Source organism: Talpa occidentalis, unplaced genomic scaffold (assembly GCF_014898055.3).
Source record: "Talpa occidentalis isolate TD23 unplaced genomic scaffold, MPIMG_talOcc4v2.1 talOcc4.12, whole genome shotgun sequence".
NCBI lineage: Eukaryota > Metazoa > Chordata > Mammalia > Eulipotyphla > Talpidae > Talpa > Talpa occidentalis.
In genome coordinates this window covers 22,547,650-22,573,734 of record NW_023601212.1, presented here as the reverse complement: position 1 = coordinate 22,573,734, position 26,085 = coordinate 22,547,650, and the positions used below count along the sequence as shown (strand labels likewise).

The 26,085-nt window shown below is 41.7% G+C and overlaps 2 protein-coding genes across 14 annotated transcripts in view; one reads left to right on the top strand and one right to left on the bottom strand.

The window, feature by feature from the left end:
* LOC119240793 (olfactory receptor 4D5) overlaps window positions 1-26,085 on the bottom strand; it is a 388,728-nt gene that overhangs the window by 323,546 nt on the left and 39,097 nt on the right. Inside the window, exon 1 of one of the 5 annotated variants that reach the window (XM_054693168.1) lies at window positions 6,426-6,578. The exons of 1 other annotated variant lie outside the window; for it this stretch is intronic. The gene's annotated coding sequence lies outside the window, so the exon portion shown is untranslated. Of the gene's footprint in view, window positions 1-5,598; window positions 5,774-6,425; window positions 6,579-11,487; window positions 11,519-26,085 lie in introns of those variants that run through there. 3 more of the 5 variants (XM_037505513.2, XM_054693169.1, XR_008551065.1) reach the window with 3 other exon arrangements.
* On the top strand, window positions 5,233-25,664 carry ZNF202 (zinc finger protein 202). 9 transcript variants are annotated; one of them, XM_037505501.2, is made up of 8 exons: window positions 5,233-5,312; window positions 6,635-6,712; window positions 16,419-16,918; window positions 17,584-17,788; window positions 18,142-18,230; window positions 19,475-19,604; window positions 20,132-20,251; window positions 20,736-25,664. In XM_037505501.2, the coding sequence occupies exons 3-8, from the start codon at window positions 16,517-16,519 to the stop codon at window positions 21,725-21,727; spliced, it is 1,938 nt and encodes a 645-aa protein (XP_037361398.1). In that variant the 5' UTR covers window positions 5,233-5,312; window positions 6,635-6,712; window positions 16,419-16,516; the 3' UTR covers window positions 21,728-25,664. The 9 variants fall into 9 exon arrangements, with proteins under 9 accessions (XP_037361398.1, XP_037361392.1, XP_037361391.1 ...); XM_037505495.2 differs by having other exon boundaries at window positions 6,595-6,712; XM_037505494.2 differs by having other exon boundaries at window positions 6,276-6,712.

Genomic DNA, 26,085 nt, shown 5'->3' with positions numbered 1-26,085 from the left:
TGGCAGGCATTCCGCTTCTCTGCATCTTAGGGAGTTTGCTGTTCTCCCCCTGCGCGCATGGTTCCTTGCCCACGCCGCACCTCAGGGACCATGGCAACAGCCATTAGCCCTGAAGGTCACTGCAGAGGGGTGCAGCAAAATAAAATAAATCTTAAAATAAATAAATAAATAAAAAGAAATGCAGAGTTAAAAGGAAAAGACTAGCCAATGGAGAAGCTTCACCATCAAGATTCATGAGTTACAAGAGAATTTCAAGGCTGTTCTGCCTTAGCTCTGACCTTTCTTCACCAGCAAGAGGCAAGAGGCAATGAGGAAGTGTGGTCTGAGCCAGAACTGGAACACAATTTTGAGGAAAATGGCCATATAGACAATACGACAACACCTGAAACTTTACATTGTTCTTTGGTCACTAACGCCCAATGTCTTTCCAAAATGCACATATGAAATTACACAAAGATCCATTCAAACTTTATCATAAACAACCTACTACTCATATCCCTGGATATTAATTATTTTTCTACTATCGGTAACATTAATGACAATTGTCTTTGGACATAACAATGGACATACATCTGAGCCAAATCCTTGACAATAAGTTCTTGAGTTTTTTCCTGAAAATGCACACACAGGTAAAGCAGTGCTTCCACAATGTGTTCTATATTTGTTATTAAAATCAGGCCTAAGTATTCAAATCAGGCGAGCCACAGAGTTAAACAAGTTTAAGCAATTTCTTCACTACACAGCTTCTCAGAATCTTTAACACCATGTTGAATAAATTTTCCAAATAAGCTTATTCACATGAAAGTGTCCACTATATGATTCTGGGCATTATTAAGAACTGTTCCCATAATTACTGATGTAAACCCAAGCAATGGCTACTGCAAAAGGAGACTTTCCAACCCTTTCCTTAGGCAATCAAGTAATGACCTCATGATCCTGCTGAAATTGTGCAAAATTTCCTCTCCTCATCCTAGATCTAGCCTTTTCCCTTTCAACTCCAAAAGATTCACCAAGCTCACATTTGAATGATACAGCTCTCTCTTGCCTTACAAATATTAATTCAAGATTACTCTTTCAGTTCTAAGGATCTTCATACATACTCTAAACCCCCAAGAGGAGGACACATATATGTTTTCCCCAGGGTTTTTCAGCTAAATAGTTCCTGCTGTCTTTCTTACACTAGTCACAAAAGATAAATTCAAAATCCAACCATAATAGTGAGTACAAAAAAGGCAGTAAAGGAAAATATAAGAGGAAGCACCGGTAACTTTGGTGTGCAAATGATGTTCTTAATAAGACACAAAATTCAAAGGCACTGAGAAAAAGGATACAAACTTTAATACTGTAAACACAGAGTATGTTCTAGGAATCCAGAAGGCAAGAGAGCAAAGCTGTCTGTATAGGTTTTCAAGTTTCAACAGGAACTGCTGTCCTATTCCTATCCTGTGAAGCAGTTATGTACAAATATGCTGCCTGCACATACGCCAGTCTTTCAGGACCCCACTAATAAGCAAGGAACAAGATAACAAAAGTTAAACAATCAAACTCATCCTTTGCATTGCCACAGTGCATTCTTTAGAAATCTGAGACTTGATTAAACCCCAACATTAGCCCTCCTCTGTGCACAGATAGCATCAACATATCTTGCAATCAAGATAACTTCAGAAATTGAAAGATCTAAGCCTATAGAAAAGTAGAAACTCCTCCCTACCCTCCCTCAAGAATAATTACATTTTTATGTTAATGATGCATGGGTCTTATCTTAACTAAACCCAAACTTGGGATTGTTGGAACAGTTCTCATGGAGTAAAATCTGTCAGACTAATTCTCAGGTTTGAATCTTCACTTTGATTTTCTAATAAGCTCTTAATCTAACTATTGATATTATTGAGACTTTTATCTTAGTCAACAAATACAAGCTTAAATTTATGAAGAAAACATTTGCAACATGTATGTCAAATGTGTAACATCAAGTCTATCTAACAATAAAAAAAATCCAATAGAAAAATGAGCAAACTCATAGGAAAATGACAAATTATAAATAAATGTATAAAACTGATGTTTATTTTTATATGGTTATTTACTATTAATCATGGGAAGGCAAAGTAAAACAATTAAACATCACTTTTTAATGCATCAGATTAGCCAAAATTCACAAGTGTGGCAATATGAAGTAAAAGCATGGATCGAGGAAGAAAATATTCTTACATACTGCTGAAACTAGTACAGTCATTTGGAAAGAAATCTAGCACTTGGGCCTCCCTGGTGGCGCAAGGGGTTAAGTACTGCACTATGAAGCAATCCTGCCAGGGAGCAACCCATATGGCGCAGCAGACCTCTTTTGTCTCGCCCACGGCTCCCGTCAGCATATATTTCAGTCCGTCTGCCTGTTCTGCTCCCCACTCTGTCTCTGGTGAATCCTCTCACCCTCTGCACATCTGGCCTGTACCCCAGGTCTTGTATGCATGAATAAATAAATCTTTAAAAAAAAAAAAAAAAGAAATCTAGCACTATCTTACATGTATTCAACCTATGACCCAGTAATACTTTTTTCTCAGTATTTGCCACAGAGTAACAATGCATTGTTTGCGGAAAACAAGTGTAAACAATTTATATATTATCAATAAGCAAATAGCTGATCCAACTATAGAAAATCCCTGGTGGTCTAGTGATTAAAATTTGGTGTACTATGGGAAGTTACGCAGAATGGAGGAGTGTGTACAATTTTGGACAGATCTCCAAGGTCCACTGTTAGGTGAAAAAAAGAAAAAAGGCTACATATTTATGCATGTTCACACAAAATATACTATATATTTTCTACGAATACATATCTAAATTTCTACCTGGATTCCCTCCATTTTGCAACAGAAAACATACGAGACTAAAAGCTAGGAATAAGTGGAATTAACTCTAACCACCCTTTTGCATTCCCTCTTCAGAATTAACTGTTAACTCCTGCATTCCTGGGGACTTGGAAAATTGATTGTGTTACAACCCTCTGAATCTCTCTGGCATCAAAAAAAAACACATCTGCTGTCTGCTGCGAAAACACCCTGCTGGGAAAGTCAAACACCTTGACTCCTATCCCCTAGATTGTCCAGCACCAACTAGGACCTGGAAATGTGAGACCCTGCTCTTTATTCACATGCCTTCACCACTTATGGGGAAGGCTAAGAGAAAATTTAGGATGGAAGCATCAGCAACCAGAAACTGGAGGTGTGATAATAGAAATTATTACCATAATTGTTAAACCAGCTATAGAAATGAAAAATCCTTAGGCACAACTGCTAAAGTATCAGACTGCTATATAAATATTAAAGGGGCCTCCCTGGTGGCGCAAGGAGTTAAGTCTCAGCACTATGAAGCTATCACCAGCTACTGCAGCGCGCGAGTTCGATCCCCAGCCAGGAAGCTAACCCACATGGTGCAGCAGACCTCTCCTGTCTCGCTCACTGCTCCCTCAGTCAATCCACCTGTTCTGCTCCCCACTCTGTCTGTGGTGAATCCTCTCACCTCCTGGCACCTTTGGCCTACACCCCAGCTCTTGTATGCATAAATAAATAAATCTTCTAAAAAAATAAAGTATTAAAGGGACAGAGCAGAGGTGGAGATTAAGGGTCATTGTAGAGAACCATAGGTCCTTACAAATCACCCTATTCACACCTTAGAAGTGATTAACAATAGATAACAATTCCAGAAAGGAATGACCCCTCCCCAAAAGAAGAACACTGTATCAGTATAATTTCTGTGTTGGCAAACAGCTCTTCTCCCTGCCTGTGACTATGCATGTGTTTCTTTTCACAAACCTTTTCCCTTTACAAAGCAGCAGAGGTAGCTCTCCTGCCCACCTGTGACCACGCAGGTGCCTCCCTTTCTCCTTATAAACCTGTCCCTTTAAAATGTAACCTTCACCTGCCTGTGTCTGTGCAAACATCTTTGTTTCTTGAGTAAAACTGCCATGTGCTGCTGAAAGGGGAACTCCGCTGAAACTTTTCTCACAGGTAACCTAAGGGACCCCGCTCACCAAACTACCTCCACACACACTTCTTCAAACCTACATCACTTATAAAATCTGGGCACTTATGCCATTTGGGGAGCTGGTTCTTTTGGAGTGACTATCCCAGCGATTCCATTGATAGCCATCTCAAATAAAACTTCATGTAAAGACAATTTCATGATTCAGAGTTTGCCTTTCAAGGTGTGAGTGACAGTTCCAGTTTGATCTGTTGCATATTGTATGTAAAAGCACAGAAAAGGTCTGGAAGATAAACACACCAGATTCATAAGAATAAACTTTTGGTGGAGCAATGAAAACCATGATTGGTAAATGGTCAATTACTTTCTTTTAAATGTTGAGACCATATTTACTCATTACTTTTTAACTTTACTATTTTCAAATATTCAATGAGCTATACAGAGAAAACATCTGGCATACAGAAGGCTTTCATGAACTTAAAGAACTTATTCCTCGTCCTCCATCAAAAGCAGCAAGGTGTCCCATAAAAATGAAATGTGAAAGATACGGAAGAGAGGCCCTGTGTAACACGGGCGGTGACTTAGAGGGTGGAAAGGAGCAAAAGGAGTAAAAACAAAACCAGCAGGTATGGGCAAAAATGTCCCAGACAGAAACGTGTAAATGAGCTGAGGAATGACAGTCGCAAATAAATGTTCAAGGAAAAAATAGAGTAATTCCTCTCTGCTGAGGTTCACATGCAAATGTCTCATATTACCCTCAGACAACAGCATTTTAGAAAACGGACACTGGTTTTCAAAGAGGTGCAAAGATTTGCTCGAGGTCCTGCAACCACTGGTGAATGCAAGAGCCAATATTTAAAGCCAAAACTGCTCTTCTCCATTGTGCTTCGTGGAAAAAAGGGGGGGGGGGTTTAGTTATGATAAAAATGTAAAGAAGAGGAGTACTCTAAACAAGTAAAAAAAAAAAAATCACAAATGGGGCGGGGGGGCAGAAACCCCTGCAAAGGTTTGCGAGTAAACTGCAGGTCCCTTGCTGCAGAGAGGGCCAGCATCCGGCGGAAGAGTTTTGGTCTGAGGCTTTCCGCCCCGGGACCTAGCGGGTCGCCGAGCTCCGCCAAGCGCCGGCACACTGAGAAGACCGAACCTCCCACGGCCTAGAAAGGCCCCAGCGCGGCGAGGAGGCGGGGCCAGGAGCAGCTTCCGGTTCCGGAAGAAAAGGCCCCACGTGTTCCGACCGGCCAGGCCCCGCGCCGCTCGGATCCGGCGGCGCAGCTCCGGCCGGGAGTGGGTGGGGGACGAGCCGGGGCAGGGGAGGAGCCGCAGGAGCTGTCGGAGCCGTGAGTGCTGGGGGGCCGGGCGGGGTCGGGCCGAATCGGGCCGAGTCGGGCTGGTGGGGAGAGGGAGGGGTTGCAGACCCCGCCTTCCCGGACCCTGGGGAATTCGCCCCGTCCCGGGGAAGGGGCGGCGGCAGCGTAGTGAGGTGCGGAGCCGTCGTGGACCCGCTGTTTCCTGGTGGCCCGAGCTAGACCCCCCGGGAACGCGGATGGCGCTCAAAGATTCTTTCTTTAAAGCCACCGCCCTCCGCCCCCTCCCGAGGCCTGCAGAAACGCAGTTAGTTCGTACCTCTCGTTGCTTTCGAGTCAGCTGCGCCCCCCCTCCCCTAACCTCGCGCCGGAACGAGGGAGGAGTGGTCTAGGCCCCTTTATTTCTCGAAGTCTTTCCTCACCCCGCCTCTCAGATTGTTCACGAATTCCCCTTGCAGACTCCCTGCCCATCTTTTAGCACCACTAACCCATCCCCCCGACGCACACGCAGATACACTTTCCCGTGATCGTATCGCCCACCATCATACTAGACCTTGGCGAACATCTGGCCTGTGGTTTTTCAGCTGCCACTGTGACCTGACCGACCCCGAGCTTCGCCTCAGCTGGTGGCTCTGTCTCCCCTTGCTACTTCCCTCCCCTCACCCTCACTCCTCACGGCCAGTTCTGACACTTATCAATATCACCATCACTCCGTACTTTTTGTCTGGTTTGACTGAGAGTTTGTTAGTTTGTATGACTTGGATATATATGCCAGTGTTCGCTCCATTTTTATTTTTCTGGACACTGGATGTTCCTGTCTCCTAGGTTCTTTGATATACCCGGTCTATCTTGGTCCCTGTACTAAGCTCCCCAGAGGTAGGCTCTTAGAACTAGCACTTCGTGGACCACCTTGGTCCAGGGAGCAGTGCCACATCCAGGCTCTTCCTTAGCGGCTAGGCTTAGAACTGTTGCTTTTTGTCTGTCCACACTCCGCAGGTGACACCCAGGGCAGCTTCAATCAGAAGCCACCAGGAAGGCTAGTGGAGTCCCTCATCCCTCCTCCCAACTTCTCTTCCAAGCTGCCCCATGGGCCTTGATCCAGAAAGTCACTTCAGAAAGGTTGTGGGGTAGCTCTGGGAGACTTACCGGTGGGAAGTGTGTGACCGTGGAGCAATTAGAGCTTGTGGCCATTTCTCTTGGGTCATTTATGCTATTAATTCTAGCTTAGGAGGGAGGGCAGGGTTGGAGGGAGGAAGGGGACTTTACCTATGACCAAACACCTGGGATTCATAATCTTTCCCCCTTTCTCCTCCAGCTGTACCCCTCTTGCATTCTTTCTATATACTTTATTGCAGTAGACAGTCATTTCAAGGGCACGGCAAAGTTTACTACGATGTGAGGGACCCTTGAGCTTTACAAACTATACAGATGAGGTAAGTTAAGATTTACAACATTTTAAACAGTTAACTTAGCACAAGCATAAAACATATAATGGTCCTAGAGTGTTTCTGCTTTTGCAAACCCTTCTTTAAATGTGATCTAACACTAGAAAAGTTGGGTCCTCTCTGCTTTGACCTCAGATTTTACTTATTTTGCCTTAAGTAGTGATCCTCAAACTTATCTCACATTGCAAGCACCTGAAGAGTTTGTCAAATACAGATTTTCCAGGCTGCCCGTATAGCTTCTGATACTAAATCTATGCTGGGGCTTGAGACTTTGCATTTCTAACAAATTCTCTAGGGTGCTGTGCTGCTGCTCTGGGTTTCTCACTTTGAGAACCACTACCTTTGGCTAAATTGCTTCACTTAAATGTTGCAGTGGTTTGGGCATCAAAAAAACTGTGTGAGTACTTCTTTGTTAGAAACCAGTAAAATGATCTTGTGTGGGTAATTTAACCACTTGGGTCTGAGTTCTTTCACTTGCAAAATTAAGAAAGTATACTTTAACAAAAACTTAGTACTATGTTATGCTGAATTGAAGATGAAATATACATTTGTTTCCTTTCATTTTCTTAATTCCCTTGAATAGGAGCTTCTGTTTTGATCATATAACTTATCCCCGTATTCTAGATTTTTGCTGTGAATCCCCAGCATTACTAAAGTTCCTGTTATTTCTAAACTACATAATTCTTCATGGTAAGAACCTGTTCTCTTTTCATCTTTCTCTGCCCAATAACTTGAATTGTCTGGGACACACAATTTGATGCTCTAGATGAATGAATGAACTCTTTCTCCTGCTTTCTCCCCCATCCCCACCTTATGCATAATAGTAGGAGATGACTATGTTATCCGATTTCCTGAAGATTGGAATAAACACTAACGCCCAGTTCTGTCCCTGGGAGTGGTTTATTATCCAGAAGCCCTAGCACCCACTGATTCTGAATTTCAGTGTCTGAATTGGAGGAGAAAAATAGGCAACTTAGTAAAATTCTAGATATATTTTTTAAGCACCTTTTCTACCAAGTATTTCCAAGTTTGAAGGAGTTCCTTGCCATCAGGGCTCACAGTGGGAGACACACTCCACAGTGCGGTGAATGGCTCCCTGGGTTTCTACTTTGAACCTTGATTTGTCTTTCTGCAGTGGAAACCTGATGTTCCCCAGATTGCTGAGTCCAGGCCTGGCCCTCATCCTTTACATCTCATCATAGGCAATGAGGCCTTGGGCAAACCAGAAGGAAGTCATCTAAATACAGAGCAGAGAGTGTCCTAGCATAATATTAATTACAGAGCAAAACATACAGAAAAAGACTTGAATTCAGCAGATATCCTCATACCAAGACTTGTCCTGGTGAAAGGCTCTCTGCCCAACTCTACATTTAGCTTAATCAGCAGCAACTTTTGGGCGCCAAGCAAAATCCCAAGAACAGAGCGGGGTGAGGGGATCCGCAGGCTGTTTTGCATTATCCATATTTATACTTCTAGTCAGGCTGTATTATAATATGTATGAACCTGTTATTTTTTATCAAATAATGGTTCCTCTTACTGTGTGATTGGCATTATACATGTTCATTAGAGTAATTGGATACATCTAGTGTAACAGTGGCTGCAAATGAGAGCTGCTTTCCTCGTCATGTTTGATGATTGCCCTTTTCCTACTGCAGATTAGTTTGAGGTGTTTGTTTTAAGTAGAGGCCTATAGATTGACCCACTTTTTAAAAATCTTTAACCTCTTATGGGTAGTAACCTTTAAGATTAAAAAGCATAGCTTCCTACTAGGGGTTAACCAACATAATTATGATAACAAGATACTGAATTCTAGATGCTTAAAAGTCTGTATTTGTCCTCTAATCTTTCTCAACTTTTGAATGTACCCTCCCTCTCACCATCCTAGGCAATACATTATGGCCCAAGTAGTCAATAAAGAACGCATATGCCCTTGTTCATCTCAAAACCCTTCCTTTATCACCATCAGACCACTAGATGATTTCTCAAAAGATGATCCAGCTCTCTGTCTTACGATAGAGAATCCCCCCCAATTTCAAGATGAATTGAAGTAACTTGACCAAGATGACACATCTTTAAGATGGTACAACACAGGTCATCTACCTCCAAAGGCAGAACTGTCTATTGTCCAAAACTGCCTTCTGAGGTTTTCACACTTAACTACAGAAAGTATTTTAATTAAATATAAAATGAATTACTATGATTTTGTATATAGCATTATTTTACATTTTCATGTATGCATTACTCTCAATGGTACTTTTATATCCACCTAATACCCTAACCACAAAGTCTACAAAATTTTAAGGGGGGGGCAGGAAAATAATTTTGCCTCTAGCTGAAAATCCCTTATAATAAAAAGACAGCTTCACAGGTGAAAAATTTAATTATGTATGTAGGTACAGGAGCCCCAGAAAGCTATGAGGCTCAAAGAAATGACCAGAGCAGGAAGCTTTTATACCTTTTAGACATATTTGTAAAGAGTTGGTAAGACAGGGTTTGGGCCAGGGGTAGTGAAGTGGTGATGTAACAATGTCTGTTTATAGATCTTTGTCAGCCCTCAATTCCCTGACTCTAGTGATAAGGATGTCTCCCTCCTGGTATAGGGAGGGTACCTTAAAAGTGACAGATTTATCTAGCTTTCAGGAAAGAGAAGGGACAGGGTGTGTCAGAGCAACCAGCCTTCCTGCTTCTACCATTTTGTCAATATCTTATTGAATGAACCCATGTGCCATGCTTTGGAGTTGTGTGTCCTAAGCACATAACATTGCAGAAGATATTTCTGATTTAGCCTCCATTGACTTCCCTGTACCATCCACTACTAACTTGACTGCTTTATTTCATTTTGCCTTTCTCTTCGCTATACCTCAGTCTCTTTCTTTGACATCAGTTATAATAAGCTTTGTACCACTTAAATGTTTTGTTACTTAACAGAAAACAGGGACATTTAAATGGTAAAAATTTTAAAGAAATGGTTTTAAAAAGTAGTTTGATGCACACTGATTGTGATATGTTAGAAAGCTAAAACTGCATTCCCTTCCGATTGTTTCACCTTCCAAGTTAAGTTTTCAAGGGCCTTCATGGGGATACTAAATGGGCTTGTTTCAAATTGTGTCCCAGGGGCGAGGATGGGATGTTGACATTGCTCTATGTAGGAGCATTGCTAATAATGTATTTGGCAGAACTTGTCTTTAAGGGTCCATCCTGTCTCTGTCCCAAGGATCTTACTTAATCTTGGTTTGTAAGTGCCTTCAAAGCAAGGACCGTTCTTTAGCTTTAATATTTTACTTTTGATATAACAGTAAACAGACCACGATTTTTCCTGTACATTTGAATTGAAATTTTTTTGTAATAATTCTGATGAACTAAAGGACTGTTTGCTTGTTTATCAGTCCCAAAAGCATTTAAAACAGTTTGAAGGAAAGAGAACAAAATATATTGAGCATCTATACTATGCCAGCCTCTATGCTTTGTTGACTTTTTTTTAATGTTACTTCATTACTCCTTAAAACAACCATGTGAGGAAGGCAGTATTTTGTAGATGATAATCAGGCTTTAGTGAGTGTCACATGGCTAATAAGCGAGGATAGGGATCCAAAGCCGCCTTCTATAACCATTATACAGAAAACATAAACATTTATATACATATATGTATATACTATAATTAGCATAGTAAAGGAATCTTTCCAGTGGAAAGTCATACTGGAGTAATATTTAGTTTGCCACCAGTGGAAAAGAGCAGTTAACAATTTTGTATTAGTCAATTTCTGTTCTAGAACATCAGGAACTCGTGCAAGGTCTGGTGAGCCCCCAGGAGCAGTGATATTCAAATATCCAGATTATGGGCCTGCTTTTCGGGGTAAAAGACTAGTGGAGGCAGGAGGGGCTATATAGATATTTGCTCAATAAAACCATTTGAACCTCTCTGGTCCCTGTTTTCTTTTGAAGAATAATTATTTGCCAATAAATAGATCACTGTTTCTCCTTTAGGTAGTGAATGTGTAACTACAGGCCTTGTCATTTAGCATCCAGAAAGATCACCCCAAGAGGTAGTATTTTAAGAAAGAAGACCAGATAACCTTATTGCTAACAGTTTTCTGTTCTTGTCAATAGAATTGAGTTAGGCTCTCCTCTGGCATAGAACACCTTCAGATAAGGGGATCAAAGAAAGAATGAAGAAATGTGCCTTTCCACATCTCCCCAGTCCTGCCCCACAAATCCTATAAAGACACATTCTAAGGACTAGGTCATGGAGCCTGGCCCAAGTTCATGAAGCATCTCTGCAGATGTTATAGAGCCTTCTAGAACCAAGTCCTTAGGTCCTTCTGGCCTGGCTTCACCTTATCTCTATAGTATCCTGTTGTTCAGTTTTTATCTTTCACCATGGAACTCTTCCAAGGCCAGTCATTAAGGAAAGGGATTAGACTAGCAAGGGCAACAAATTGTAGGGCAAATGTGCAATGTAGCATATCCTATAAATTATAGAATAAAATGCATCTATTTTCTAGCCCCAAACCTGACATTTCCATAGCACATGTTATTTAATAGTTTGTAAGCACTCATAGAATTCAGCTAATGCTAGAGTTAGAAGAGTGGTTATATGCAGAGGGCTTTGCCCTTTACAAGGATTCTGTTATATGTTATCTCATGAAACCTTTAGAGCAGCTCTGGTTACTTTGCAGTCTGGGGCTGGAGTCTCTTTGGATCCCTAATCTGGTGCTCCTTCCTGTCTCTCGTCCCATCACGGACTCCTCTTCCTCTCTCATTGCACTGTTTTGTCTTCATCTCAACGTTTCTAAGCTGCCAAAGCAAATGCAGAATAAACAGTGGAAATCTCAATTTATGATTTCTGAAGAACATTTAAAATCAGCAGGTTATATGTGGCAATGTCAATTCATTGTTTTGTTTGGCTAGCAAAGCCCTATGAGAGTAGGAATCCTTCTCTCAATTCATACTCTGTAGAATCCATAGAGGGAATATCTTGTAGCTAGTGCCACTAGAAAACAATGAGAGTTTCTAGAAAGTCTGCTGTGCTAGGCATGGATTCTTGGACTTTGGGGATAATAGATACTCCTTCAATAAGCCAAGAGGATGCCTATCAATTCCATTTTCTCTCACTGCCTTGTAGGGGACAGGGGTGGGAGTGAGGGAGGCCTGGGAAGCTGTGTGGACAAATAATCATTGTAGTTGCATTAAATTTCTTGATGTCTGGTTTTGTGCTTATTAAAGTTGCTTCACATCTTCAAAAGAAAGTGACTTTTTTTCAATACCCAGCTTTGACTTGCATTTAGGTTATCCCATGGCAACCTGAAATACCTTGCGATGCATCGTGGTCCCATCACTTCAGAAACCAGAGAATTGTTTTACTCAGAATCCAAACAATAGATTCTTTTACATTTGTTTATTGATTTGTCTAGCCCATGTACTGCTGAGCAAATAAATATTAGTAAGATAAGGCATTTATCCTGGAAAAAAAATAATTAAAAAAAAAAAAGCCCTGAGTGTTCTCTGCATGTGCCAGGTACTTACTAAGTACCTGTTTTGTGACAGAGGTTGAGAGTGCTGCATTGTCCCTGCCCTCAACTCAGTTCGGTGAGTTAAGCAGCAAGATGAACAATTTTTGCCTCACAGAAAAAATAGATATATGTGTGTGCTGTGAAACGGGGAGGTACAAGTCCCTATAGACAATCTGAATGATCAGGGGAGACGTCCTAGGAAAATTGACATTTGAAGCATGAGTGGAGTTAGTCAAAAAATCCAGGGAGTTGAGGCGAGGGGGGGCATATATTTCAGGCAGAGTGGACAGTATAGTGAAAGTCCAGTGGGGACTTGGAAAAGAGTGACTTGATGCCAGAAGAGAGGTGGGCAGGGGCCAGGTCTGAAGAGCCTTAAGAATCAAATTGTAAAGAGTTTAAATTTTATCATAAGGACAGTGTAAATACATTGGCTGATTTTGTATGTATGAAAGTCACCACTCATACCTCCCTGTATACTTTAGGTAGAACCAGTGTGGATGGGCCCCTGCCCATTTTTTAAATGTTTGTTCCTACCTTTCCCCCACCACCACTACCACCCCCCAAAAGAGAAAACTAAAGGTAAATACAGTTTCCAGAAATAAAAGCTGATGGAGTAAGTGTAAGCTGACTCCACTACAGCCCAAGAAGATTTCAAACTATAATATGGCTTCTAGAGTTACGGGTTTTAATGTCTGTGTGTCAACAAAGAGATAATTTGGGGAAGAACTCAGAGGAATATGGAATTGAGCCACCTGCCAACCTGCAGCCTTGAGCTCCCCCCATCATGAAAATCTGCCTATTGATGAAACAGAAGGGTAAGGAAATGGGCCTCCATACTTGGGTAGGACAAAAATCACTTGCAGGGATTGACCCAAATAATACATTGTCAGCATAATTTAGGAACACTCCAAGGTCACTGAACCCATCAGTACTTAGGTAAAAGCAAATGAAATTGTGTTTGAAGGGCTCATATAAGTCCCAGGGCTCTCAACTTCCAAAGGAAAAATAATCTTACTAAAGATGAGCATAAAATCCAAAACTTAAAACCATTGTGAGTTAGCAACAGCAGAGTCGATAAGTAGGACAACACATGAAAAGCTAAACAATGGAATGATCTAAAACAGGCCAGGAAAACATACTGGAAATGTTTGAGGATAGTGGGAAATTGAAGTAAACATGACTAGAAAGAGATTTGAGATAAAAATAACAGTGAATGATAATGGCCATTGAAATTAAGCTGGTGATGAGCAACAGCACATTAGACGCAACGGCTAAGAGTGGATGGTAACCTTGAAGTTGGATCTGAGACAGCTGTAGTGAAGCAAAAAGATAAAAAAATGAAGACTCCCTCAGTTTGAATATAGAAAATGGTCTGGAAGCAGCGGGACCAAGAAGACCAGTGATGAAAGTTAAACCAAGTTGTTCAACATCTGAGTGCCTATTATTTACCAGTGTGGGGTCAGGGCAGAGGCTATCATTTTTTAAAGATCCTATTAAAACCTTCTAGTGTGTTACAATGGCTTCATCTGGGAATGCCAGCGGAGATGAGAGAGATGACACTGACAAACATTTAGGAGCTAGATTTAACAAGATTTGGTGAATTTTTTTATTAAAGTATGACAGGAAAAGATTGATTCTTTTAAAGTAGGAAGAAAGTTTCAAAGTGTAGTTTTATTGATGTAAATGCATTTATTGTGCACTTTAGAGGTTAGAAATTGGTAACAAAAGCATAGCTCCTGACTTCAAGGTGTTTTACAGGAAAGAGTGGCTGTGTGACAGGACAGATACTGCGATAAAAGATGTCTCCAGGTTGCTGTGGGAGCACTTATGTGATTTCTAACCATGTCTAAGGCAGGGGGAATGGGATCAAAGAAAACATCTCAAGACCTGAAGCCTGAGCTGTTTCTTCATAAGTAAAGTAACTAAACAATAAAGAGTCAGAAGGAAAAGCATGTGTAAAAGCTAACAAGCATAGGGCTTTTGTGTGCTTCCAATGCATATACTGTGTGTGTGGTATGGGGGGAGAGCAAAGATAGTAATACAAGTGTGTACAGCTGACCCTTGAACAACAAATGATAGTACTGCACAGATCCACTTTTTTTGCATTCATACATTCATCTAACCACAGAAGGGAGCCCATGAATGCCGAGGGCCAACTAAAAATTATATGGGGATTTTCAAGTGCATCCCTGACTCCTGAGTTGTTAAAGGGTCAACTGTTTTTCACTTAAAGACAGAGAAGTGAGTGAGGATCTTAAAGTGGGGAGACCAGATTTGCCAAGGGTACTCACTCTTGTGAGACTATGAATGTTATAAATTGTTATAATAAATACTTGAAGTAATAAGGCAGTTGCTATAATCCAATTGAGAAGAACCTAAATGGTAAATAATGGGACTAAAGAAGAGGCTACCTGTTAAGAAATAGGAATACACTGTACCGCATTACGGGGAGGAGGGTGAGTATTGCAGCCAGAAGCCTTTACTAAGGCCTGGAGAGGGCCTCTCCGGTGGCGCAGCAGTTGAGTGCTGGGTTGTGAAGCTGCCCGCAGCCTCTGCAGCGCTGGTTCGATTCCCGGCCACTGGGCAAGGGTCCCACATGGCACATAGACCTCTCCTGCTGCCCGCTGCTTCCCTCAGCAGTGTACTTCGTCAGTCTGCCTGTTCTGCTCCCCGCTCTGGCTCTGGTGAATACTCTCACCCTCCCGCGTTTCTGACTGTACCCTGTGCTTAAATAAAAAAATAAATAAATCTTAAAAAAAAAAAAAAGGCATGGAGATCTGAAAAGTGCCCTATTGTAAGGTGGTCAGCAGTGCATTCATTCCTAGATGGCACAGAAATGTAGGGTACAGTACAGGACATGAGGCTTGAAAATTAAATTGAGAGCTGACAGGAACTTCATATGCCATGCCAAAAATTTCAGAACTAACAGTACGAAATTATTTTTAAATGTTAAGTGATGTAATCAGAACTATAATTTAAAAAGATAACGGTTAGCATTGGGTTACCATCACTCCTGAGTTCTTCCCAGATAATACATTTCATCCTCACATTAACTGTTAGAGGGATACCATTATTGTCTCCCTCCTGTAAATGTGGTGACAGGCGTAATAAGGAGAATAAGAAACTGCCCAGTGTCCCATAGAGTCGATCCAGGATTGAGACCCTAGTGGTCTGACCGCTTAACTTTAGGCACTTGGGTGTTTCTTAGCTAGAATGCACATCAGAGTCACATGTAGCATTTCTAAAGATACAGCTGCCTCTCTTGACTGAATCAGAATATCCAGAAGGATGCGTGACACTCTGTTTTAGAAAAGCTTCACAGGTAATTCTGCTGCCCTTTGCCCACAATTGAGTACTGCAGGAATCCCAGTTAGGAAGTTAAGGCAAGGGATAAAGTTTCAAACTAAAGTAGGCTGTGGGAAAGAGGAAGGGGCACAGATTGAGAGGCTTCAGAGACAGAGTTGGTTTAATGAACAGTAAGCAGTAGGGAAGAATCCAAGTTGAATCCCAGGATTACAAAACTGAGTGTAAGTGGTATCTTAGCTAAGACAGGATTCCAGGATAAGGGGTGGGCTTAGGAGTAAGAATAATGAGTTTAGTATTGAACACTTGAAGTTAAGGATCTGTAGGTCTTCCAATTAAAGAAATATTAAGAGGAAGGTTACTTTTTGAGCTATCTATATGCCAGCCACTGTAACTATTCACTGTTAACCTCACACAATCTCTGAGTCCACATTTTGCAAAGAAATTACAATGTTTGTGTTTCACTTCAAATGAACTGAATACATTTTTCCCAATCTATTTCAGCCTGTTATATCTCAGAATATATCTAGTATATATTTAAATTGTGTATGTATATGTATAAAACAGTGTACACGGTCACATCGTACCACATTTTTCAGCAGATGATTGAGTCCTTCCTCCTAGCCATTTTCCTTTTATGTTACCAGGTTTCTTGGAGTAGAAATTCAGTATTTTTCTATGGGTTATGAACCTTATCTCAGTAACAAGAACATACTTTCAGTGACAGATCATGTTATCCCAACTAGATGTACTTTAAATACGTTATGGGGATTTCATAGTTTGGGGTAACATGTATACGGGGCTATGGTTGAACTCAAAACTGCTGTCCTCTGTAGAAGTTAATGCTTAATATTGCTATTTGTCTCTACTTTCTACCTCAGGTCCCTTGGGAGATACTCCTCGGGGTGCCCAGGCTAAGATTGGGGGGTAACAACAGCGTGCATTCTAGATGGTGTGAGACCCCCCCCACAGCCAAAAAATGGCTACAGCCTTGGAACCGGAAGACCAGGATCTTTGGGAAGAAGAAGGAATTCTAATGGTGAAACTGGAAGATGATTTCACCTGCAGGCCAGAGTCTGTCTTGCAGAGGGATGACCCTGTGCTTGAGACCTCCCACCAGAACTTCCGACGCTTCCGCTACCAGGAAGCTGCAAGCCCTCGAGAAGCTCTCATTCGACTCCGAGAACTTTGTCATCAGTGGCTGAGACCAGAGAGGCGGACAAAGGAGCAGATTCTAGAGCTGCTTGTGCTGGAACAATTCCTCACCGTCCTACCTGGAGAACTGCAGAGCTGGGTGCGGGGCCAACGGCCAGAAAGTGGCGAGGAGGCAGTGACGCTGGTGGAGGGTTTGCAGAAACAACCCAGGAGACCAAGGCGGTGGGTGAGGAGGGGGAGTCCTGATCTGTGTGATGTGGAGGGGGACTATTTGCTGAGAGGATGGATTTGGGGGTAGGACTTGCAGGGCCCCTATAAATTACCCTTTTGATTTAATTGGCTCTGCCCTTGGGTTGCACCTAGATCCATAAGCCTCATAGGGCAGAGGTCTGTGTGTGTGTGAATGTGACTTCCTGGTTTTTGAAACACCCACCTAGGGAATACTTCAGGGCCCTCACCCACCCATATGAGGGTCCTATGGCTTTGGTTTTTGCTTTAAAAGTGGACCCTCCAGTTCCTGGAGAGGAGAATTTTATAACTTCCTCAAAGGTTCTCACAGACCCTCAGTCACAGATCCTCCTTCCAGGACAACAAGATAGGGAAGGAAAACTGCATATAGGATGGGTGGAGATAGGAGGAATAGGTACCTAGAGCCTGGTGGGTGACAGGGACAGGGACAGCACAATGAGAAAGCACTGCAATATCTCAATGTCCCCTGCTTGTGAGGAGAACCTTCAGCTCCCCCATCCATGCCCCTGTGGAACTGTAGTTTCACCTCATCCAGTTCCTTCTGGGAGTTTTCTATTGGCAGCTGCTCTTAAAGTAAGCCCTGATGACAACCAAGACTTTTCTTCTGACTCCATGGTGACTGGAAGTTGGAATTATTCCCAGGTGACTGTCCATGTTCATGGCCAGGAAGTCCTGTCAGAGGAAACAGTGCCACCAGGAGCAGAGTCCGAGTCACCTATTGAACTACAAGATCTTGTGCAGACCTCGACCGAGGAGTCCAATGAGGACATTACCCAGAGCCCAGATCTAGCACCGGAAGAGCAGACCCCGTGCCATGAATCGGAGTTCCAGCCCCCACAGGAGAGCGGTAGGAAGCCTCAGCAGCAAGCTGAGATTGTTGCACAGTGACAGGAGAGGGATATTTCTCCTCTACACAGGAGACTGGGTAGATGGTAATGGGAGTAAGTCACAGAATCCAGGTTATTGGGAGGACACAATACAAGCTAACATCACCCATAAACAGCCAGACTTACAGCATTCTTGGTTATTCCATTGGCATCCAGTGGTGTTATAGGTGGCGAGGTTGGGATAATTTGAATTTCCCTTAGGCTGGTTTCTTGATTCCCACCTTTCTACCAAAGATGACAGGGGATGCCTAGCTCATTGCCAATTACAGGGGTGTTTTACATATTGCTGATCTCTGCCTTCTTTTTTCCATAGAGGTTCCAGTGCCCCAGGACCCAGATCTTCACGAAGAGAGGAACACTGGAAACCCAGAGATGGTTGCCCTTCTTACTGCTCTATCACAGGTGCATCCTAGTTTCCTTCCCCACCAGAAAAACATCTGGAGAGTCATTAGCATTTGTTATTTGCTACATAGGTCAGACAGGACACAAATTTCCACTTTCTATTTAAATTCTAAGTTACAGACAGCATATCTGGAAGGAGAGAAATTGCATCTGATGAGATTAATTATAAATTATATTTATTAAATATTATGTATAATGAACATTATATTTTTATATATTTATTTTCTATTTATATTTACTATATATAAATATCACCTTCTTTATCTGCCATTAATTAGAGGTACTAACAAAATGGGATTATTTTGTGTCATTCCAGTATAACTTTGAAGTTGTTGAATGAGGGTTTGTTTTGTTTCTTTTTTTTTTTTTTAAGACTTATTTATTTATTTATACAAGCACTGGGTACAGTCAGAAGAGTGGGAGGGTGAGAGAATTCACCAGAGCCAGAGCGGGGAACAGAACAGGCAGACTGAAGAAATACACTGCTGAGGGGAGCAGTGGCCGCATCAGGCGAGGTCTATCACGTCATGTGGGACCCTCGCTGGCCGGCCAGGGATCAAACCAGCGCTGCAGAGACTGCGGGCAACTTCGCAGCCCAGCGCTCAACCACTGCGTCACCAGGGGAGGCCCTGTTTTGTTTCTTAAGAATAAACTTGATGGTCATTTATAAAAAAGACTGTGCTACAGAACCTATCTCTGTAGTTGTATGTTTGTTGATTCTTCCAAGAATTACATGTAGTCAAGCCATGACATTGAGGAAGTATTCATATACTCCCTCATGGCCCTGAAACTAGGCCATGTGCCTAGAATACAAAATGGCAGAACTTATCTGTGTTTTTAGAGTGTAGTGTAAATGAAGAAACAAGTCTTGTTTATGCTGTATAAGTGGTAGCATGAATGGATAGGGTTAGTTAAGGAAAGCTTCTTAGAAGATAAACTTGTAGAACTATAGGGGACATTAATGCAAATAGGGAGTTGAATGAATACTTAAGATCTTTCTTGTATTTCTTAAACAATATCCTCAAGAAAAAGAACATAGGCTGGTCTTGAGAAAAAGCAGTGGAATTGAATGGAACCATGGAGCCAAAGCAAAGGTAGAAAGTCAGGAAGCAAAGGGAGCCAAGTGTCCCATTTGAGTTCTTTTTCTCTCCTGGAAAGACCTCACTATATGAATGACCTTTATTTCAGGAAATTGGCGGTTCTATGAAGTATTATTTTCTAATTGAATCCTTGTGTTGTTTCAGGGGTTGGTAACTTTCAAAGATGTGGCTGTATGCTTCTCCCAGGACCAGTGGAGTGACCTGGATCCTACACAGAAAGAGTTCTATGGAGAATATGTCTTGGAAGAAGACTGTGGGATTGTGGTTTCTCTGTGTAAGGAATTTCAAGTGTTTGTAGAATGTTCTGAGCACAGAGATCTTTATCCTGTTGGAAGTTTATGGACATCTTAGACCTTCTATTGTATGCACTACACTTCTCTATGCCTACCTCACAAATGAGATTAAGGATTAGCTGAGGACAATGTTATCTTTCCATGTTAAGGGAAAAGAAAATGCTTAAAGTGGTTGAAAACATCTGATAAGAAAATGAAGTTATAATGCTATATAGCCTTAGTATATTTGAGGTAAGTGCATGAGTTTGAAACAAGAAATTAAGTGGGATTCAATCTTACTTAAACATAGGAAAAGAGAGTAATATTTACAGTTGTGTAATTATTGAGTTGGAAGAGACAAGTGAGAGATATGCAGCAGTTAAGATGTGCTCAAGCTAGAGACCAAAGATTGGATCTACTGATTTGGCTATGAATTTGTTCTGTATTCTGCCAAACAGAAAATTCTTGCTCTTAACACAGGGAATTGTTGATCCAATTAGAGTATCTTTTATTTCCTTCTCTTGAGCAGCATTTCCAATCCCCAGACTAGATGAGCTCTCCCACATTAGAGAGGAAGAGCCTTTCGTCCCAGATATCCCAGAACTTCAAGAACCTCAAGAACCAGAAATCCTGAGTTTTACCTACACAGGTAAGGAATGATAAGGGAATCTTCCCTCCCAAGCTGGCAGTTCCTCTAGTCAGTAGTTCTCCCCCAGGGGCCCCTTTCATTGGCTATTCTAATATGTCAGCCAGTACTTCTCTCCCTCTGAATACGAAATCTTCCTATCTTTCCCTACCCTCTGAGCCCCCCAATGATTCATTTGAAGGATATGTAATACAAAATGGTGAAAGAAAGAAAAAAGAAACTGGAATTACAGCTGTACCATTTACTTGCTAAACAGTTCACTTAAACGATCCTTAATCTCTACCTTTGTGAAATGAGGATATTAGTATTTGCCCAAACTAAGGCTTATGGATAGCATGAGATAACATGTAGGCATTTACTTAGTTACTTCCCTCTTTTCTAGTCTCTATGGTCTTGTCCTTTCAAAACCTCATTTAATAATAGCCCATTGTGTAGAAGACATTGTTGCCTCCATAATGCCCCTTTTCTCCTCTCACTCCCTCTACAGGAGATAGGAGTGAAGATGAGGAAGAGAATCTTGAACGAGAAGATCTGAGTTTGGAAGCTCTACACAGGTCTGTTTTGGGAGATCCAGAAATTCACCAGACTCCAGATTGGGAAATAGTCTTGGAAGATGATCCAGGTAGACTTACTGAAAGAAGATTTGGTACAAATATTTCCCAACTTAATAGTTTCACAAATCATCAGGAAACCATGCCTCTCCTCCCCTTGTTAGGAAGACATCATGACTGTACTGTATGTGGGAAAAGTTTCACTTGTAACTCCCACCTTGTTAGACACTTGAGAACTCACACAGGAGAAAAACCCTATAAATGTATGGAGTGCGGGAAAAGTTATACACGAAGCTCACATCTTGCCAGGCACCAAAAGGTTCACAAAATGGGCACTGCTTATAAATTCCCCGTAAACCAGAAGGATTTGGATAAGACCTCCCCTCTCGTCCAGGCTGAGAGAACTCCACGTGTTGAGAAACCCTATAGATGTGATGATTGTGGAAAACACTTCCGCTGGACGTCAGACCTTGTCAGGCATCAGAGGACACATACAGGAGAAAAACCCTTCTTTTGTACTATTTGTGGCAAAAGCTTCAGCCAGAAATCTGTGCTAACAACACACCAAAGAATTCACCTTGGAGGCAAACCCTATTTGTGTGGAGAGTGTGGAGAGGACTTCAGTGACCACAGGCGGTATCTGGCCCACCGGAAGACACATGCAGCTGAGGAGCTTTATGTCTGTAGTGAGTGTGGGCGGTGCTTCAACCACAGCGCTGCATTTGCCAAACACCTGAGAGGACATGCCTCAGTGAGGCCCTGTCGGTGCAATGAATGTGGGAAAAGCTTCAGCCGAAGGGACCACCTTGTCAGGCATCAAAGAACACACACTGGCGAGAAACCATTCACGTGCCCTACCTGTGGAAAAAGCTTCAGCAGAGGCTATCACTTAATAAGACATCAGAGGACCCACTCAGAAAAGACCTAGCTAGGTCCCATGTGAGAGAGATTTGCATTCACCTCTTACCCAGGGTTGGGCCAGAACAATCCCTCTTGTCAGCCTTGGAAGACCTTTCTTAGGGAGTTCACTGGCTTACCCAGATCTACATAACCTCTTCCCACAACCCTGAGCAGAACCTCTCAATCTTCTCCACCTTGAGATAATTTTGCCCAAAGTACAAACTGAACTGAGGCTTCTCCTGCCTCTACTTCACAGGCTTGAAGTAGGAGAATTGGAAGACTTTCAAGAGGTTGTGGTAACTATATTTTCCCCAAAACCAGGCTGTTCCATATCCTAAAGACTACTTAACAGCCTGAAGTTTAAAGTGGCCCTTGACAACCCCTTAGGTTTGGCGAGGGACCAGCCTTTAGGGCTCTGTCCTTACTGGGCTTAAATCTTAAAGCACACAGCCCTGAACTCTACACAGGAGATTTGCATATTGATGGCTTTGCCACACATTCACAGGATAACTCTACAAATCTCCCTCTGATTCGCTTCACCACACACTTTCCTTTGATCCTGCGGAGAGATAAGACAAGTGTCTGGTGAGTGAAACCTGAAGGCTGCTTCATGTGAACTTTGTCAGGCTGCTCCCATCCCCATTGGCAGAATGACTCCTGGTGCCAGGCACTGATAGGACAGTCAGAAGCCTCTTTCCTCATGAGTTTTTCTTTCCCTATTAGACTACTCATGCTTACAGCCTTCCAACCATTCTACCAGTCTCTTGGTTGTGTCCCTAGCACCTCTACTACAAGTGAGATGCAGCATTGGGTGCTGAGGGATTCAGTAAAGCATAATTAAATCATAATGAGATTATTTGCATTCCCACATGTCTACAAACCCACCCACCCCACCCTCTTTGTATGGGTTTGTGAGGGGATTTTGGAACAGTGTCATCTTACAAAGGCACTATGATAATTATACAATCATGATTGACTAGGTCACTTCATTTACATGAAGACAACTGGAGAAGATCTGAGATCAAACCATGGAAAAAATAAGAAAAAGCTGTGGCTGCTGCTAAGGCCATAAAGATTATTCTCCTGACACCCAATCATGCATGCCTCAGTTCTCTGATAACAGGGAAAAATGAACCCCAGTACCTGGGATCCTGAAGAAGAACGGAGTAAAAGGCTTTCATGTATTTGTGTTGTTTGCTTTTTCTTACGTGATTTCATTTTCATGTAATTAAGAACTAAATATTAATATCTCATGGCCCAGAGATCTCTGTTGCCTGACAAAGGTTCCATGAAGTTGAGGCTAAATCAAGTATTTCACCTGCTCTGATTGTGGTAGTGGAAAGGACTGGGGAGACTGTCCTCCATAAATGGAGCACAGGGTATGGGATTAAAGCATGAGAAGGTAGACTGTCTACTGTGCCTGGTTTCTTCTACTCAGTTTCTCAATTCATCCTGTGCCAGTGTACACCAGGTGGATGCGGGAGGGATAGCCTGACCTCAGTTCTAACAGCTCAACAAGGAGATTTTCATTTTGGTCAGTAGTAATGCTATTCTAACTAAATTGTTTGGTTTTTACCACCAGTCGGCCTTCGTCCTTCTGGAAATACACACGTGGAATAAATAAAGGTAGCACTGGCAGCTAAGTTCCCTGGTGTCTGGGACTTTCCATGATAACCATTCACTTTACAGGCCTTCAGATTCCTGATATTTCTGAGATCATTCAGACTACAAAGAGACCTGGGAGTACAGAATAGTTTTTGCTAAGGGTAGAGAAGGGTTGGCATGTCTAGCAGAGTCACAGGTAGAATAGATGCACACTGAAGCAAGATCTAAGCTTGGAGTTTGTAGAAGAAACTGTCCTGACAGTCAGACACTTAGCCATAGATCCAAGGTCAATGGCAGAGTTTGTCCTGGGTGAAATGTCAGACCCAAAAGATAATTTCTCTTAAATCATTTCTGGAAATAGATAAAATACTAGCAGTAACAGCAAATTTATTTTTTCACTGTTTATCTACATTATAGTAATAAATAAACATGTCAAGAGGATTTTACATAAGGAAAAGTTTGAGAAAACCTAGTACTATTAAACATGAATATTATGAAACAATTCTTATGATGATAATTCCAATATTATGAAACACCAAATAATTCTTTTATTGCTGATCCCCTGCAGAGCTTCATATGTTTCCTGAGGTTCCTGGAGCAACTAGCTGTCTCCTAAATCTGAACATGAACAGAACCACAGCTGCAGCAGTAAGGCTAGTACAGGAGCCTAAGTAGCAGGAGTCTCATAGTTGGAGGTGGGGACGAGTCCTACTGGACAGGATGCCCACCCCACCCCCTTCATAAAGGTCTCTTAGACGATTTTGTGAGCTATAAAATCCTGGAGTTCCTTTATACTGCACTAAAGAAAACAGGAGGAAAAAGGCAGAATTTAAAGATACTATTTGCAGGAAGGAACTACAAGGTCTAATAAGTTCATTGACAGGGGAGTGCTAGATTGTTAGAATTGATGTGCTTAGAAAGGTATGAAATGTAAATATTAGTGTATTAGGCAATTATTTTAGGAATTCAGCCTCCTCTTTCAGGTCCCAAGAGAAATAGGAAAAGATAAAGATTTTTTTTTTTTTTCAAATCCAGAACTTAGGCCTCAAGCTAGAGCAGAATCTAGTAACTTAGTGAACCGGGAAATATGGTAAATTGGCTTAGCATCAAAGTTTAGAATCAAAGGCGGCAGAAGAAAAAATCTCTTGCCTCTCTCCAAAGTCCAACTCAACTGATGGGTCTACAAAAGATGTGTTCTTTCCATCAGCAGCAGAATAGTGAACAAGAACATGACCCTGAGTCTTGCAAAGTTGGCAGGAACTGTTTGCTCCAATCCTTGCAGGTCAGTTCAGGGCATCAGCCTCTAGATCGCCCTTTCACATGAGGAAAATAAGATAATATCCTCCCTCCCTGCCCCTCTGCCCAGTTTCCCAGAAAGGACAGTGATCCAGATGACAGTTCTTTGGGCCTTATGATAGTTTTGCAGAAATAAAAGTAGACTGAGAAGTATTAAATGATGACATGCTGTGCAAATAATTTGGTGCTATTCCATACTATTTTTAAGTTGTTCTACCTGTCATCTCCCTCAGATGACCAAAGTATTTCTCCAGCCACAAGAACTCCCTGAGAGAAACAGACCTGCAATTTCTTCCATCCCCTTATATTTCTAGTGATGTTGACTGATTCTTTAATAAAAATGTGAACTCAAAGAGTTCAAAGATGGGTGCCTTCCCCATGTTTCACTCACCTGCATTTTGGCAGAATATAATATCCTATGTGAGCACATTTCTTTGTAAGTAGAATGATTGGATTCTTCCCTGGGGAAGCCCTGAGAAACAGGCAAGGAAAGATCTTGAGCTTTCTCTAGATAACATTTTTTGTAAGTCATCCTTAATAGCACAAAGAAAGAAAGAATGTTTGCCAGCACAGCAGAGGTAAGGATAACCCATAATGTGCAATTCTAGTTCATATTATGTGTGTATATGCTTATGGGGGTCTCAGATAGAAGAAGAGGGAATGCAATTTGAGCCCTTAAAGAAGGGGTCAATCAGCATAACTAGATGACTTAATCATTTGCACATATAGGGATTCTTTAGAGGAAATTGGGAGCTAAAGAATAAACTGTAGATCCAGAAGCTGCAACAACAGGTAACTGAACCAAGAAAATCCAACTCTGCAAAAAGAGTATAAAAAACAAATTTTGTTTAGGTAGTATAACTCTTAGCTGAGTAATGTTCTGTGCAGAATATAACAATACTTTAAAAAGGCCATTTGCATCAGCAGATTATTGAAAGTAGAGTCTCAGGATTTCCTATAAGACTACTGTTCTGTGGTTCCCTCATTAGTTGTACATCTGATGTCCAGGAGACTATTTGTCAAATGAAGATTTCCGGAAGAGGTCTACTTTTTTTTTTTTTTGCTTTTGTCCATTTACTAAAACCTTTGCAAAAGCTCCATGGAGAAGCAGTTCCACAGCAAAACAGCTGTGAGGAAACTGAAAGAAAATGCCCAAACAGCAAAGAATTGTGAGTCAAGAAATACTAGTGCAAGTGCAGAAATCTGGATCACCAAACAAAGGAGGAAGATTTCTGCTTCATTCTTGACCTGACAAGATATTCTGAAAGGTTTGCTACTAAAATAAGTCTACATTGTGGGAAAATAGCTAAAATACTACAATTAGCATGTAAATCGGTATACAGTGATCAGAATGTAGCTTATTAGTGCTGATGAACTGTTCAGGACAAAAATTATACTGGTTACCTTCAGTCATTAAATATGCACTATTATTACATTAAATAAATTGTTATATATGCACTGTGCACTAGCAAGGATGCATATTAT